Source organism: Osmerus eperlanus, chromosome 13 (assembly GCF_963692335.1).
Source record: "Osmerus eperlanus chromosome 13, fOsmEpe2.1, whole genome shotgun sequence".
NCBI lineage: Eukaryota > Metazoa > Chordata > Actinopteri > Osmeriformes > Osmeridae > Osmerus > Osmerus eperlanus.
The window spans coordinates 14,922,701-14,940,200 of NC_085030.1; the positions used below are offsets into that span (position 1 = coordinate 14,922,701).

At 47.7% G+C, this 17,500-nt stretch overlaps 1 protein-coding gene across 1 annotated transcript in view; it reads left to right on the forward strand.

Annotated features, from left to right (window-relative positions):
* The window catches only part of fat4 (FAT atypical cadherin 4), a 64,417-nt gene that overhangs the window by 14,328 nt on the left and 32,589 nt on the right, over positions 1-17,500 (forward strand). The window contains exons 2-6 of the mRNA XM_062476123.1: positions 9,148-9,279; positions 13,386-13,647; positions 13,975-14,325; positions 15,468-16,393; positions 17,078-17,252. Of these exons, the coding sequence (XP_062332107.1) occupies positions 9,148-9,279; positions 13,386-13,647; positions 13,975-14,325; positions 15,468-16,393; positions 17,078-17,252 (1,846 nt within the window). The remainder of the gene's footprint in view (positions 1-9,147; positions 9,280-13,385; positions 13,648-13,974; positions 14,326-15,467; positions 16,394-17,077; positions 17,253-17,500) is intronic.

Genomic DNA, 17,500 nt, shown 5'->3' on the forward strand with positions numbered 1-17,500 from the left:
CCTCTGAATGGGAATTGAGACGGATTGTTTCCAAGTCTTTCAGCTGCGTCCGAGCGTGCTGTGAGACAAAATGCGGTGGCTGTGAAGCTGAATTACCCAGAAGGCTGTTTTTGTTCAGCAGACAAGAACCAATCGGACGGCTCCCAGCCATAGCCATACCGACCAATCCAAACTACTTGAAAAAATGTGTGTCATTGGTATCTTGAGGAAGTGGCTAGCCTGAGCAATCGTATACGACGGGTCATAAGCTTGACAAGATACACTCGCCTGATGATGGAAAAGACTGAAATGTTATTTACTCATTTCAGGGGCCAGCAGAGTGTTTGGTGTGCACATCATCCATGCTGCAGACAGTCAGTCAGCTATCCAACATCTCATAAATCAGAAGGCGAGTGCTTCAAATTACGAGTAACTCAGAAGGAATCGGGAGTTTCTGCGTGCAGGAAACAAGATGTATAAGAAAAAAAACACATGCCTGAAACCTGGAGTAGTAAACAGTTTGAGATAATGGAATGTGCAGGCGACATGGCGAGGCTATTGAAGTTTTAATCCGGTAATGATCTCTCTCTCTCTTTCTCTCTCTCTCTCTGAGTGGGGGAATTGGTCTGCAGGGAGTTGGGCTTCTTCCCATGGTAGTCCATACAAACGGCCAGTTGATGAAGATGAATGGTATTCTGAAGGAGCCTATCTTCATGATAAAAAGTGGCCATTAAACATGTGAAGCCTTACAAAACCTGCTTGTGCGCTGGGGGTCCACTCACTCAGGCATGTGTGTGTGTCCAATGTTTTTGAGAAGGGATCTTTGTGTATGTGTTTGTGTGCTTGCGTGTGTGTGTGCGTGCAAGTGTGTGTGTCTGATGTTTGTTAGAAGGGATTTGTTTGTGTGTGTGTGTGTGTCTGTGTGTGTGGTGAGTGAAAATAAGGCTGTTGCGAGGTCTAACTCCAGCTCCAGTCTGTTTCCATAGATGGCCTCAGTAAGGGGCTAGCTGTCTCTTATTGTCAAGTTCTTTGGCAGAGATATTTTTCGCACTGCCTCATGCTAAATGCATCAACATTTCTCTTTCTGTTTTTTTTCGCCCCTCAAAACGTCCACGGATCAGACCGTCTTGCCAAACGTTTCCTGTCGACGTCTCAACGACCGACGCAGATGTGTGGTACACAGAATGAGTAATAGCGCTGCAGTGAAGGATCAGAAAAAGGGGGTTATTCTTTAGAGCAGGAGTTACCAAGTGGAATTTTATGATTGAGGGAGTGTTTAACTAGCGCTAGCTCTGTGGCTAGCTACAGACGTCCTCGTGATGTGGGAAACTTTGGTCCGCGTTCGTACATCTCAATCCCAGCCCAGCTGAATGAGTTCACTCTCCCAGCTGCAGCATGAATGGATGAGTCTTGACTGATGAGTGAAGCAGTATGTCCTCTGCTAGTGTCATCAGAACCCAGTTTGGTTTCTGCTGTTTTCGAAAGTGGACCCTGCAACCCTGGACTGCCTGTTTAACAGTGAACTGTAAAAATGTGATTGGGGTTGGAGATTTGGATGTTCCTGTAGCTCTCACTGTGTGTCTGTGTCTGCATGCGTATGAATGTGAGTGTCTCTCTCTCTGTGTGTTGTGTGTGTCAGTGTGTGTTTGTGTCAGTGTGTGAGAGAGACTCCTGGATCCTGCCTCCCTCTGAGGTTGTTAAACAGTCAGGGAGCTTGGAGAGTTGCCTTCACGCACAAACCTTCCTGATTAGGTACCGACCACTGGGCTCAATCTCCTGTCTCTCTCTCCCGCCTGTCTCTCTCTCCCTCCTGTCTCTCTCTCCGTCCTCTAGCTCTCTCTCTCTGTTTTCTCTCATTCACTCCTCCCATTGACACTGTTTTCAGGGGTTCACATAAACAGTGTCTGCAGGGGGTGCATGGGGCTTTCTCACTACACTGTGGGTCCTGTTTTAGATTTAACCCCCCCTCCCCCCTCCCACCCCCACCCCGCCCAACCTCACTACTACACTTTATATCCTGCCTCCACTCCACCTCTCTAGAACCTTCAATTTCATCCACACTCTTTCTCTCCTTGCCCCACCTCTATCTCTCACTCGACTCTCTCTCTATGTCTGTTTCTCTCTCTCTCTCTGACTCTCTCTGTCTTTCTTTCTCTCTTTGCCCCACCCCCCCTCTCTCTCTCCCTATTTCTCTCTCTCTCTGTCTGAACCCACCAAGCTCTCTGGACAGACCAGAGAACTTGGCTGTGTTGTGAAGCGGTCCTAAGACCGCTCAGACGATAGTCCCCTTGGTAAATTAGCAACGTCTCGCTTCGACCCATGTAGTCCTAAAAGATCTAAACTTCAATTTGGACTCCAAGTGCCTGGAGCATGTTTCAGGATAGAAACCGTGCATGTCTACAAGTTATTTCCTTGTACTTCCTTGTGCTGTACTAAGCAAAATCTCTTTGGCCAGGATGTAAATAAGGCTAACGCTAATGATTAAATTAAGGGCCTAACTACATTATACTAAGCCAGTAGCTGGAAGGAGCTACCTTATAAGAGGAATGAGTTGCTTGGACAGATTTTATGTCATGCATAGTTTGGCCAAATCCACCCTATCCTATCACCAATGGCCTTCTCTGCTCTCTGCTCCTGAAAATCAGACCCATCCATCATTAGGAGGCAGTGACTTTTAAATGGATGCCGGAATAGTCTTTAAAGCCAGGCCTTTTTCCCTCTCGATCCTGAAGTCTTGGAGACTTGGACAGAGTTTGGCTTGAAAGAGACCTTGTATCTGCATCCTTTAGATTTACGAGTCTTCGCTCTAAATCCCTGGGGTTGAACTTGAAACTGCAAACGGTGCACATTGTATTATCTGTCACTACTAAATCATCACGATGACTCACAGAAATCGATGGAGTTGTACACTATACACATCAAGTTACCATCAAGTTTTAAGAGTAACAGCAACAGGATTATTCCTTGGGTAATTCCAATATTATTATTATTTAGTTTTGCGCCGGTGTGTGGCGTGTGTTGTATGTGGTAACTGCAGGTAATGGTGCAGGAAGATATACTCACACTGGATATGAGAATCCTGGACTGTTAAAAAGTATTTCTCAATTTCTTCAGTAGCACTTTAAATAAAGAACTGATGAAAAAAGATGAAGATTTTGCTACTTCAAAGCACGCTTGCAAACATGATTGTTACCTTTCATCTACAAGGGAGAAATCATTTCCTCTGATATGTTTATGATTTCTGTATCCTTTCTATGTACTGTAGTTAATAGGTCACAGTAAGGTCATAATGCTATTTTTCATTTTGAAAACAGCAGAAGATTGGGCAGGAGCCTTCAGTAGAGGTTGATAGTGTGTCTCCTCCATTAGGTCATGTCTGATTTAGCACAAGTCTAATTAAACCTTCCACCAAACTCTCCAAGGCTCCGACAACAAGGGAAGAAATATGCACGTTTAAGCTCTCACTGCTTCATGCAAGACTTCGGCACGGTTATAAACAACAGTTCATCATGATTTGTTTGGAGTCTGTGTGTGGAGAGGACAAGGAATCTGGTAATACACAGGTCCGAGCAATCTCTGGGTTATTAGCATTGCGGGATTGCTTCTTACTCCAGAAGCACACAAGGGGAACTTCTCTTGGCAGGGCTTGCTGGGGGCTTGGAGGGGGCCTTCTCTAGACAAACTATCTTTTAACAGTCGGAGAAGTGGTCCTTGGAGAGGACTCTGATTCCCTTTATTAAAACCACTTGTCCAGCATTGTCTCCGCTCTCCTCTCGGCCGTTCCATAAGGCTGAGGTGCTCCGTGATCGCTTGCAGATACTCATGTTTTGTTTAGTTTGGTGTCTCTTCTTTCTTTTTCCCTCTCTTTTTTTGTCTTTTTTGTCTCTACCTCCGTCTCTCTTTCTCTCTCCCGTGTCTCTCTCTCTCTTTCACTTTGTCCCCCTCCCTCTTTCCACCTCTCCCTCTTCCCCCCCTCTCTCCCCCTCTCCCCCTCTCTCTCTCCATCTTTCTCTCTCCCTCTCTCTTCCTCGTTAGTTTTTCTGGGGCAGAAGGAGGGTTTGGGGGGGTTCATGGGGGATGTGGGGAGCTGTATCCTGACTTCTCCTGGGCCCCGTGCTGTGGGACCTGGCAGCCGTCCAGCACTGTCTGCCTCCTTCTCGGGCACGTTCCCGTCCCCGGCACGCTCAGACTCCGGTCTGGGGAGCGCTCACGCGGAGCCGGCCGCGGCCAGGGGATGGATGCTCCTGGGGGCTGTTGTTTGACAGATCGAGCCCCTCGTGATGGCGTACGTGTTAAAAAGAAGGAGGATCAGATAATTTATACCTGGACTGTAGCCTTTATCATTTGCTTATGTTTCTTTTTCTGCTTTTAAGGACGGAGACGAGATGGCACTTAGGGCGGTGTGCTTGACCCGCCGAACTCGCTGGTTCTTAAGCTAACATCGCTGTAAATCAGGACTCTAGGAGTCCCTGACGTTATACCCAAACAGTTGAAATGAGTAAAGGGGAAAGTGAGGGGGGAAAGTGAAGATAAAGTGAAATAAAGATGGTCTTTGTCTGCGATTCTCTGGAGTCTCAGGAAATGAATGATGTTGAATGTGCCGTTATATCACCGCGGTCCCGCTCTGCATCAACAGATAGAGCGGGGCATTTATCAGACTTGCAGGGATCACGCCATACGGTTTTCAGATTAAGCAGGGCCGGCACAGACACAGGGCCGGCACAGACACAGGACCAGGGTTTATGGATGGCTGGTAATCCATTTCCAGTGTCAAAAAGACGTCTGATGCTCACATGCAATACGGTATTAAATACAACAGGGTCTTTAGGAAGGGGAAGATTCACCGTTGTAGCAGCGCTGACACAACGCTGTAGCCTATTGAAATGTGCAGTAGAAACATCTGTCTGTTGGTGAAAGTGTCCTCACTGGCCTTTACGCTGGTAGGCAAGGGGTGAGGTAGGACCGGGGTCTGTTTGGGAGGGACGTAGGCCTCTCCATCTGAGGCAGGGGCGTAGGATCGTTTTCAAACGTGGGCGGGACATCTTTTATTAAGGAACCGAGGATGCGGCCTTTAAATGTACTTTTATTAATAAAAAGTGTATGTGTGTGGGGAAGGGAGGGGGGGAGAGACAGATCTGCCGTTTTCAAAAAGTAGGATGACAGAATGACACCTACGCCCCTGGTCAGAGGAGGGTTAGTGAGTGGAGGTGTCAGTGACGGCTCCTGTCTCTATCCCCTCAGGAAAGATAGCAGTTGGAGCCCTTTAAATGCTTGTGCTGGAATGGCTCTTACTGAAGACGTGGCAGAAGTGGTTTCCACCTCTCTCTGAGCCAGCTACCTCTCCCAGAACAAGGCCCCGTCGAAGCTCTAACTAAACGTGGCAGCGTTGTTTGAAGGCAAACAAACAGCCAATTTGGCTCAAGGAAGTTTTCGCTGAGATTCTATATTTTTTTAAATCGTTGAATTGAATCTACATGTTTTAATTTTTTTTAAGGCCAAGTTCCTTTTTCTGGCATTAGAAACTTTCTGTGCACCCTTTGGTTCACTCTGAGCCAACATCTGAGTAATTTCTTTTAACGGGCCGATGCTAGGATGAAGTGTTATATGAAGAATAGCTTTTGTGATCCAGATTTCTACGTGTTAGTTCCAAAGAGAGCTTTTTTTTTGTTAGCTTTCTACTCCTACTACAGTACACAATCCTTTTTTCTGTGATGCAAGTGGAATCGTTCAATTTCAAAGGCCAGGCATAATGAGGGTTGGAAGTCAGCACTTCCCCGACCTTTGTCAGGAAGTCGTTACGAGTGTCTAATGAGACATGTAATCATTGCGAAATCATTATTCTCTCCATAAGACTCTTCCTGAGTAATGAAATTAGAAAAATGACCCGGATTGGACTGTCCAACTATTACGTCAGAGGTAAAAGGTTGCTGTTTCTTGGAACTCAGTCAGAGAAAAGACCTTATGATGTGTGCTTTACGCAATCCAGCTGAAGCTGAACCCTTTTCTGGAGTAAGTGTGCACAGTATTACTCATCTTTAATGCAGGCCGGCGCTATCTTTAATGAATTGGCCCCTCAACTAGCAGGAAAAAGTCTGACTTACTAACTCACGAAACCTACAGGAGGTAACATTCAAGGAATCAGTGTGCTCTAACTGCAGACCCTTCCTCTTGCTCTGCAGAAAACTTGGCAAGGAACAATAAGGAAGGGCTCCCCTTGCTAGCTTCTACTTCTTAAAATATGAGGATGATAAAAAGGGAAAAGGGTTTCGTGCTTTGGGGGATGGGAGAGATGGCTTCACGCGAGACACCGCTGAAACCAGATCCTGTGTTTCTCTTCCCCGTGAGCACTGCTTGAAAAACACCAGGGATGGAGTAGAGCTTTCTGTACATTCTGTTACTGTACCAGATCCTCCTAGCTGGGAGACTTGAGTACCATCTGCAGACAAGACTGTTTTGTTTCCACCCCCCAAAGATGGCTGGTGAAGATGGCGGACGAGGAAGTGTTTGACATTTTTGAAGTGGACTCTGATTGCTACGTAGATGAGGTACGGGATATGCAGTTCAGCCAAAGCCCCTGTGAATGTGGCTATGAGTTCAATCATTTTTTGAAGGTGTTTAAACGTCTGCCCTAAATCGATGACAGTTTTGCATATAAAGCCATCCAGACCTGGCTTGATAAGCAGCCGTCAGTATAAGCTTTCATCTTTGACCTCTTCATCTAAGCCCCAGCCTTGGACTCCTGGCCTATAATCCTGATCACTTAAGGTATCATAATCGCCAGCACTCAGGAGTTGGTCCACGTCTGAATCATTCATGCAGGTCTATAAATAATATAGACCCAGAAGCAGTTAGCAGCTGCAACTCGACACAGTAGTCAGTGAAATACAATCTTTTCCAGTGTAAACTAATGTGTTTCACCTGCCCCAAACCCCAACGTCTGGACCAGACCATGCAGCCCTGACTGACAGAGAGAAGCAGTCAACACGCTCTTCCTCACCCCCCCCCCCCACCCCACTTCCTCTTCCTCCGATTAATTTTTCACCGCAGCCCTTTGATATCCTTCTCTGGGGGGGGAGTATGGGTAATGTACACTCTAAGCACGAGGCTTAATTATTTTTCATAACCGCTCTTCTACTCTAATTAGTTCACTCCCCAGAAGTGAGCCCTGCATTATTTACACATCAAGGGGACACGCGGGGTGGAAGATAAATATTCAGCGATTGTTGACTTTGTCTGATTCCCGATGCTCTGACACAACTTGCCTCAACCCTCTGACGTGTCGACCTAATTTTCTTTCTTTTTTTTACGTAACGCGGCGTGTTCCTGCCTGGGTCCGGGCCTGTTGGCGTGAATCCGATTCGTCTTGTTCTCTAATTATCCAGACTCAGGGGTCATGGCGCTCTCATCCGAGGCAGAGAAAGTAAAACAGCGGTTTCGGGATCGCATTAATAAGCGGTCAACGTGGAGACGAGTCGTAATCGCTATCGTATGTCAACCGGTGTTCTGCCAGCTTGTCCGACCATATCAGATTTTGCTACCGTGGCGCAAAATAAAGAGGGCTAACCCTAGCCTTAACCTTGCTGTGCACGAGTGCAGTACCTGCTGTTCATGTTGGTAGGTCATCCGGAGCACTAGGCTATCTCTGTCAGTCAGGCATTGATTTGTGCAATGTTAGTTTAAACACTCAGTTACTTAATCGTTCACTCATGGTGTAGGAATACAGCAATTCATTTTTTTTATTTAGGCTACAGCTATTACACAAGCAGTACGGGAGTTCAGACATCTTTCTGTTCAACCATCTCAGAACTTCCCCCACAAGTTCACCCACTGTAATGAGCTGGACTTTTGAAAAGTATTCAGCGGTCGTTCCTGCTGCTTCTATCAGGGTGAGTTTGCAGAGCACGTGAGCACGTGAGCTCTGCAAATGTCTGCCAATGTCTGTGGTGTGAATAGACTGCTGCATCTCTCCCCCTGGTGGATCCGACATCTCCAGGTCCTATTGTCTCCTCACTGAATACCTTCACAGGAACTCTGGTGGGTTAAAAAAAAATCCCATTGTGGACGTAAGGCAGCTGTTCATTTCCTCATTTCCTATTTCGGCTCGCGCGCCTCAAAGCGCCAATTCTGAGTGGAGATGCTGAATATCGAGGGCTCGGAAATAAGTTGTTTCATGGGGTTTTTGTGATGCCTGGCACGAGAATTACCATAATCACTGTCAAGATTAATGGAGATTGTGAATACTACAGACTCTAAACACGGCTTTTCCATATTTATAGAAGTAATAAACAGAGAATGCAAAGCAAATGTCTGTTATGGTTTAAAAGCGAACGCTGTTTACTGGGTTTCAAATGCATATTTGGGTTAACAGATGAGAGCGGATCATATTTAAGTTGTGTGGTGTGAGTGGAAATGTAATATTCCTGGGCAAAACGCAAAGCATTTAACACCATCATGTCTGGCGCTATACGACGCCCAGATATCTGGATTTGTCTGCATGCTTGTTGCAGCAAATAGGCCTACAGCTCAGTGGTAGAGCATCAAAAGATGGTTGGTTCAAATCCCTCCTGTTGATAAAGGTAAATTAATACTGTTGCCTTCATTATAGCGCTGGGTGCTATGTCCCAGGGTGCATGATGGAGGAGCTGGGAACCTCAGTCCTGGAAACCAGTTAACAAAGCCCTGGTGTCAGACCTAACTGCTTTCAGATGTAGACAGGGGCACCAGCATGAATATTCGGCCCCATAAAAAAAAAAGAAGCTTATTATTTATATTCGTTTTTCAATTTTTTGGGGCCCCTGTCAGTCAGGGGCCCTTGGCATTGTCCTAACTTTCCCCCCCTATCCCGCGCCCCTGGATGAAGACATCACTGAGTTGTCCGTGGTTCATCCCAATGCTGAAGAAACACCCTAGGTGAAACTCTTCCAAGTTTTGCATTGATTTCTCTCCCTGTGACATACAGATGCACTTGGGACACAGGCTGAACTCATCACATTTCAGTAACTCTCCCCGTTTTATGAAGAGTAGGAGACTGATAACTGCTCCCCTGCAAGGGAACATGTCAGTCTGAAGTCAAGGAAGGTCACCGCAGCGAAAGTAACCTCTTTAGCAGGTTTTGGCAAGTGTTCATCATGGAAATGTAAATGTTTTTCTCTCTTTCTGTCTGTCCAGGTGGAGATTACTCTGCAGGACGTTAATGACAACCCGCCTGTTTTCCCCAACGACATTCTGGACGTGACCATCGAGGAGAACATTGGGGATGGATTCAAGATAATGCAGCTAACAGCTACGGATGCAGATGAGGTGAAATGCTTTATGATTCCATGCTTTCCATACTCTGGCTTCTCTCTGGATGTTTGATCATACATTTGTAAAAGGGTGGTCAGTGTAAAGTATAGGCTAGGTAGCCCTTACTCTGAACAGTTTTACAGTAGGGCTCTTTACTGGCTGTTAGACACAGGAAAAACAGAAATTGGCTAAGGTGGAATGTTGGCTCGTAGTTTTCAGCCAACGTCATCAGGCTCTTTGCAATTCTCCCACCAAGCATCCGACCACAGTGTGAAGGTATTCACTCCGAAACACACACACTTACACACACACACAGACTCACAGAGACACACCCTCACACACTCACAAACATGCACATACCACACACACTTTCATACAGCTCAGTGTTTCAACGTTATCTGAGATGTGTCAGGGGCCGCCAACATCACAGAGCCCCGAGGAGACCGGCCAGCGATTGATTCCTCGCCCTGCAGCTCTGATAGTCCCTCCGCGGCCACCGTAGTTCACATTACATCACTGGCATCAGCCTCGATTAGCAAAAGCCTCCATCTTTGTGCAGTTTTGGGGCAGGATGTAGACATAAAATCCAGCGCTGAGCAAAAAGCAGGTCCTCCCAGCGTATCCCAGGCCTGCGGTCTCTCACCCCTGCCAAACGAGACAAGGGGACTGGATGGAAAGAAGTGCGCCCGGAGAGGAGAGAGGGATTAGTGAGAGGGGGAATATGGACTCATACTTAATGTTAACTTATGAGGCCACACGTTTTTTATTGCACAGCTGTTCCTCTGCCTCTCGCCAGTTCCGAATGTGAGAAAAGAAAATCAGGCCTTTCTGGAATATTCATTTTTGATCCGAATGCTACATCCACTGTTATTGTACTGGAGGCTGGTCAATATTTTGAATAGGGGGATTTTTAAGGACATTATTTGATTACCTTTTTCGTCTATGCCGGTGAACTTTAACGCTTTGATCTAGACGACTTAACCACATGGTATTGTAATAGAAACAAGGGGCTCCTTTCACACAGTGTTTCACTGTTTCCCTTCTATTGAATCTGAAGGGCTTGATCTGTGTTCCAATAGTACAGAAACAAATTCTCTCACGGCTATCTGTCCTTGATTCATCTCCTGGCTGTCTCTACCAGACTCCTCTCCTTGCTACTCTAGATTCTTCCCCGTTCAATCCCTTCAACTATCCATTTAGAAATGAGGCTGGTGGGAAAGAGTAATGTTCAGAGTCTTGGGACGAGGCCTGTCAGTTAAGAAGACAAATGTAAAGACATCTGTCAGTTATAAAGACCATTTTAGTCGACTTTTAGTCGATCTTTTATTACAGACTTACAGGAAAGGAGATGTTTATCCAGAATTTGAACACAGCAAGGAATAGGTCATGAGCGTTTGTGTTCCAACCCTGCCGTTTTTTCAAGCCAGATATGAGGCCAGCCAAGGTTTTGCCCACATCCTAACTCAGGAAACCTAAGTTGCGCTGACACTAAGTGTACAGAATGCAGTGGAGTCCTCGAGCTGCATGTGTGAGGGATGGAGACACAGCCAAGAGAACAAGCTGCAGACCAGCTGAACGACTGGATTCAGACATCATTATGATCCCAGCCATACTGAGGGCGCTACATGTGTGATTCATGTGTGTGTGTGTGTGCTACAATACTGTTTCTGCGTATCCTTTTTTAATGATTTTTTTTCTCTCGCTACCCTCATTTCCACCCGAGCGGAGCTAGGAAACGGTTGCATGAGCTTCGAAATAAAAAGAGATGAAAGTATCGCTTTCTCACTCCTGATGAAAGTCTCTCCCGCAGAACGGTTCTCACCTCATTGAAAGAGAGAGAGAGACGGCCATTTTTCTTTCCTTTTGGAAGAAACACGCTTGTTTTATTACTTCTCTGACCTAACGTGGAAACTATGCTGCAGGTACGGCTCGATTAACGAAGAAAACGAAAACAATGGGTGCTAAAAGAAGCAGATCAACAACTTTTAACCCTCAAGTTCTCGGCCTAAAAGCACAGATCATGTGTTCACTCCCCACTCTTAACATCATCTATATAGAAAAAACAACACAAGCTAAGTGTTGCTGACAGAGGCATAGGTATAGTACTGTTTGTCACCCTTTGCACATGTTGTCGTGATTGGGCTGTGGAGGTGTGTAGTGATTGGCCCATGCCGACTGTCGACTTTCGAACAGGAAGTTGTATTTCCCAGACGTTGTGTCTGTTTCACACCTCTCACCCCCTCCCCCCGCCACCCGCCTTAACTTCTCATCTGCTAAATGAGTTTCCTCCTCTTCAGGTCTGGGCTACTCAACTCACAACTCTGCTCTTTAATTGGTTGGCCCACTTTTTTCCCCCCTACCCACCGTGCCTTGGGAGGGCGTTAACCGGTAAACAGTCAAAGTCTTCTGGTGAAGGTCAGGGGAGCAGACGGCTTTGGGGAGTGTGTATGTGTGTGTGTGTGTGTGTGAGAAGGGGTTGTGTGTGTGTGTGTGTGTGAAGGGGCTACTCCCTACTTCCTCTCCTCTTGCTCCCTCCTCTTGAACCCTATCAGAGAATTAATTGGCAGACGGAGGGTGTCGGGTTCCGGTTTGCTGCCCAGGTGGCTGATGGGATTTCCAGATCGTGAGCCCTGATTGATGACAGCGGGGGCCACAGATGAACACAACCTCCCTCTGACCTCCCTCAGTAAAAAAATATATATATAAAAAAATATATATATATATAAAAAAAAAAGTTTTACTGGTTGGTGTCTGGTTCTAAGAATGGGTCTCTCTCTGGTAATGTTATGAGACTGGGTCAGAGGGAGGCTTGAGCTGTGTGTTAAAGTACTGATGGGAAACAGAGTGTTGAGACGTAACCTTTATCTGTTCTCCTGCTCTCTTCCCTCGGCGATCAGGCTGCCGGATTAAAACTCAGTTTCAGTGAGCAGGTCGGAAGCGACAAAATGTACTCCATTGACCGTTGTGTCAGCGAGATCAAAAGAAGCCCTAACATCAGCTATGAGTGAAACACTGTAAGCTTTTAACTTCAGCTTTGACCGTGTGAAACAAAGGTCTGATGATGAAAGGTACAGCCTTTTGAAACGACTGAATCCGCTTAAGCACGAGACAGCAGCAGACAGAGATCTGCTCTTCTATTATGCTCGGAACAAACACAAACGTCAAGCTCTTTCGCCACCGTTATTCAGTTGTCATATCGTGTTTGGCCCCCTCCTCCAATTGCTCCAAGTCCCTGCTATGGCTTTTGCATGTGGAGTAGCCATACTTGTCCAAGGTATCAAGGGATCTATTAGCTGCATTTATAGAGGAACACTATAGTCCCAAAGTTCAAAGACCAAGAGGAGGTCTCGGGAGGATTCAGCCATTCAGCTCCTGTGTTTTCTCTCTCTCTCTCTCTCTCTCTCTCTCTCTCTCTCTCTCTCTCTCTCTCTCTCTCTCTCTCTCTCTCTCTCTCTCTCTGTCTCTCTCTCTCTCTCTCTCTCTCTCTCTCTCTCTCTCTCTCTCTCTCTCTCTGAAATGGTCACTTCATTCTCTGAATAGTTCTGGAAGTGACGTGCTGGATTAGCAATGAAGCTATTTAGCAATGTCAGTTTTTTAAATGTGTGATGTTTTAGAGCTTATTTCACAGCTAGCCTTACAATGCAGTCTTTTATTGAAGTGGGGCGGTAAGCTGTGAGTTATGAGAGCACAGGACATCTGTAGCTAACTAAATCAGCAGGTAAAAGTGCTTTGATGTCGGACAATCTCATACAAATCACATACATGACAATGAACATATATGTTAAACAAAGCTCATGTATGCAGCAGATTTCGTAGTCTGTATATGCAGTGGATTTTGTGTTCTGAGATGTGTGAGTTATAAAATTCAGTGCAAAGTTCCAGAATCAAATGCAGGTTAGGGTTGTTCAACCAAGGATGGAGGTTTTAGTAGAGCATTTGATTGCAGCCCTAGAGCTAGCAGCTTAAATTTGTCCATTGTGCTTTGGATAAAAGCAACTCCCCCAAAAATACATTGTTATTGTTGTTCTTAAACCACTTCCTGTTCTTATCCACGCCTGCAGTTACTTATCCTTACACGAACCCTCTGAAGTCAAACCCTCTGTGTGTCTGTTTCTCTACAGGGTCCTAATGCCCTTGTGACATACACCATAATCAGCGGCGCAGATGACAGCTTCCGGATCGACCCCGAGTCAGGTGACCTGATCGCCACCAAGCGATTGGACCGTGAGCGCCGCTCCAAGTATTCCCTGCTGGTACGAGCGGACGACGGGAAGCAGTCCTCTGACATGAGGCTCAACATCACAGTCAGCGACGTCAACGACCACACGCCCAAATTCTCCCGGGAAACGTACTCCTTCGATCTCCCCGAGGACATGGCACCAGGTAGCGTCTCCCCGTCACACGCTCTCTCTCTGCCAATGACCTAATCGCCACATTTTCAAGCATATTTCAGTTGTGGATGAAAGATTTAGTCCATTATACATGCATGTGGCATGTCTAAAAGGCTTTTTAATGCAGGAGGTTGCAGCTTAATGTCAACAAGAGACATCAAATTAACTGTGGCACCTTTTCCATGAAATCCAGTGTTTGTGGGGTTGTGTAGGGGGTTGTGGAGCAGCTTGAAGGGGTTTGGGTTGGCAGAGAGACAGCCTGCTGTAACAGACCCAAAACCCCACAAATCCTCACTGTCTGCCTGTCTACCTCTCCCAGGCTCCATCGTGGCGGCCATCTTGGCCAGCGACTCGGACTCCGGGGTGAACGGGGAGATCACCTACTCCCTGGAGGAGGACGATGAAGACCAGACCTTCCTCCTTAACCCCGTGACTGGGGTCTTCAACGTGACAAGGCCTCTGGACTACGAATCCCAGCAGTACTACATCCTGACGGTGCGGGCCCAGGACGGGGGCGGGCTGGCCAGCACAGTCAGGGTCTACTTCAACATCCTGGACGTGAACGATAACCGTCCCGTGTTCAACAGCAGCGTGTACAGCTCGTCCGTCACTGAGAGCCTTCCTCTCGGCTCCAGCATCGTCACGGTGGGGGCCAGCGATGCCGACGATGGTATGTCTCCCCGCTCTTCCGCTCTTGTGTCATGTGAGGAATGTCTTATTTCTGGGGTTATGGCAGGGCCCCCTGGTCGTTCGCTGACAAACCCGATTCGTTTCAGCCTCTTCGAGAGCTGAGTCGCTGAGATAGTCCTTGGCGTCGGCGAACGCGAGCGGGGGAAAAGAACGCGGCGGCAGGAAACGAGATAGTATTTTACTTGAAATAACCAGTCAAGACACATAATACTCAACCCCAACCTCTTCGGCTTTCGCTCTTCCATCACACGTCGAAATCATTTGGTCAAAAACAGTAGAGCCACTGTACAACCCAAGCGGGCGAAGGTATGTTTCTATATCAGGTGGTTACGGTCAGACGTTTAGAGTTTCTTTACTCCTTCATGCTATTATACCAGCACTGTCCCTCTCCTACTGTAATTACCCCTCCACCAGACCTAATGTGGTTACTCTGACCCACATTCCTGGGGGGAGAAAAGCTGTCTGGATTCAAGCGCGGTCTGGATCCTTCCTTCGCAGTCCTGGCGGCCCGACCCTCTCACGGTGTCCCAGACTGCTCAGCAACAAGCTCCACAAAGCGTCCTTGTGAGCGTTTCCTGAGCCACGACCTCCGAAAGCGGTCGGGTCGCCGTCGTCGTGGTAAATGCGTCCCCCGGCTTTTGATAAAGGATTACGTGTGTACTGTAAATACTCGCCGGAGTGTGGGAAGGTGCCGTCGAGTTCCACATGAATACTCCAATGACTTGCATTACAGACGCTCAATTAAGCCTCATTTTGCTGTGGCTCCAGGGCAGGACAAGAATTAGGCTAGATATCATGGCCAGATAGATTTTTTTTTTGTTGGCAATTTAGTGTAGTTGTGCCATTACGGCAGTTATGTCATTTGAATAAATGTTTCGATTAGGTAGCGTTTCCGAAAGTGCTGCACTTACAGACTTTGCTGTAATGTTTCTCTTCCTATACAGATCTGTCAAACTGCTTACTGTGGCAGACTTTGTTATGCTGGTGTATAAATATTTGTTGATTGCAATTTTAGGGGGCTCATAAAATATGGATACATTTGAATGTCCTCATACGTAATAGTGATATGTTGATGTTTTTCAACCCCAAAAACCCCAGTATGTTTGTTTGTGTTCCTCCCAGGTCCTAATGCCGAGCTGTTCTACAGCATCGTGTCCGGTGACCCCCAGGGCCAGTTTGACATCACCAAGGCAGGCGTTCTGCAGACCAAGAAGACCCTGGACAGAGAGGCCCAGTCCTTCTACAACCTGGTGGTGACCGTCCAGGACCTGGCCCCGGCCCCCCTGTCCCGCTTCACCAGCACTGCCCAGGTCTCCATCATCCTGCTGGACGTGAACGACTGCCCGCCCACCTTCACCTCTCAGAAGATGACCTTCATCCAGGAGAACACGCCGGTCGACACCGTGGTCTTCAAGGCCCAGGCCTCCGACTCCGACAGCGGCCCCAACAGCTACGTGGAGTACTCCCTCCGAGGTCGCCACGGGAACAAGTTCAGCATCGGCACCATCGATGGGGACGTGAGGCTGGTGGGGGAACTGGACCGAGAGGAGCACTCCAACTACACCTTGACGGTGGTGGCGACGGATAAAGGGGAACCCCCCCTGTCCTCCACCATGGAGGTTACCATGATGGTTCTGGACGTAAACGACAACACGCCCAGCTTCTCCCAGAACATCTACGACGTGGAGATCGAGGAGAACATGTTGACTGGCACGGACGTCCTCCAGGTGTTCGCCAGCGACGCCGACGAGGGGACCAACGGGCAGATCCGCTTCTCCGTGGGCGGAGGGAACTCCGGCAACTCGGATTTCCGGATCGACTCGGTGACCGGGGTGATCTCGGTTGCCCGGCAGCTGGACCGGGAGGCGCGGGCATCGTACTCGCTGGTGGTCCAGGCGGCCGACCGAGGGAGCAGCCCCAGGGTGGACCGAGCCACCGTCAACATCGTGCTGCTGGACGTCAACGACTGCTCGCCCGTGTTCGAGCTGTCGCCTTACTCCGTGAACGTCCAGGAGAACCTGGGAAGTCTTCCCAGAAACGTTCTACAGGTCAGTGCGCCGGGTTTGAGTCGGGTCCTTCTAGACAAAGGCCAATTCATACAGCTGCCCCAGGACTTTAAATGAGCTAATGGCTTAACCAAGTTTGTAGGAATATTAACCCAATAAGTACATGTATGGGATCGGTTTACAAAAACATCAAGCACGGTGGTCATGTTTTGCAAACTGCCAAGAAGAAATGTGCGATTGACATACGGTACTAAGGGGATGATATATGAAACCACTTATGAGTACACACTTACACATCTTTCTTAGAAGAACGAACAAAAAAGTGAAATATTGGATTGTACTCTACCAAACTGCATTGCAATAACATTGGTCTTAAGTAGCATCATAACTAGATAAACCTTTAAAAAGTCTGGTTCCAGTGATAGTAGTAGAAATAGTCCAAGTTAAGCTTCTTCAGTACATAAACCTGCAAGGAAATGAGTCTGCAGATGCACTTGAACTCACTAATGAGCCCTGTGGTGTAGAGACGAATGCCCAGCGTATTGGCGAGGGTCAGGGGGGCGTGCGGAGTTGTGCAGGAGTGGGTACCAAAGAACCTCCCAACATCAGCCCCCTTTTCTTTTCTTTTTTCCTAAGAACCCATTAGCATCTAACTCATCCTAGACCGGGTAGGACTCGTGCATTCTCCCGTCTCGAACGGAGCCTGTTTCTGTGTGTCCGCGCCAGGTGGTGGCCAGAGATGACGACCAGGGAGCCAACGGCCAGCTGAGCTACATGCTGAGCGGCGGGAACGAGGAAGGCTCCTTCAGCCTCTCCTCCAGCGGCCAGCTCAGCCTCACCCACACCCTGGACCGGGAAGCCCGAGGGCAGTACACCCTCCTGGTCACGGCCACGGACTCAGGTGAGACCGCCGTGACACGAGGCTGGGAGGCCGGGCCCATACCTGTTGAGATGTTCCCCGTGTTTCAGTACGAGATGGTATTGAGATGGATGGGGACCGCTATTTTTCATCATGGACCGGTGCTCATATCTAAACTCGTACTACATTTAGCATGCTCACCTTAATGTCTATAGTCCCCTATTCATGGCAGCATATATCTCGTGAAGTTACAGCTCAGTCCCCAGGGCCCATGTGTGTTTCATCACGGA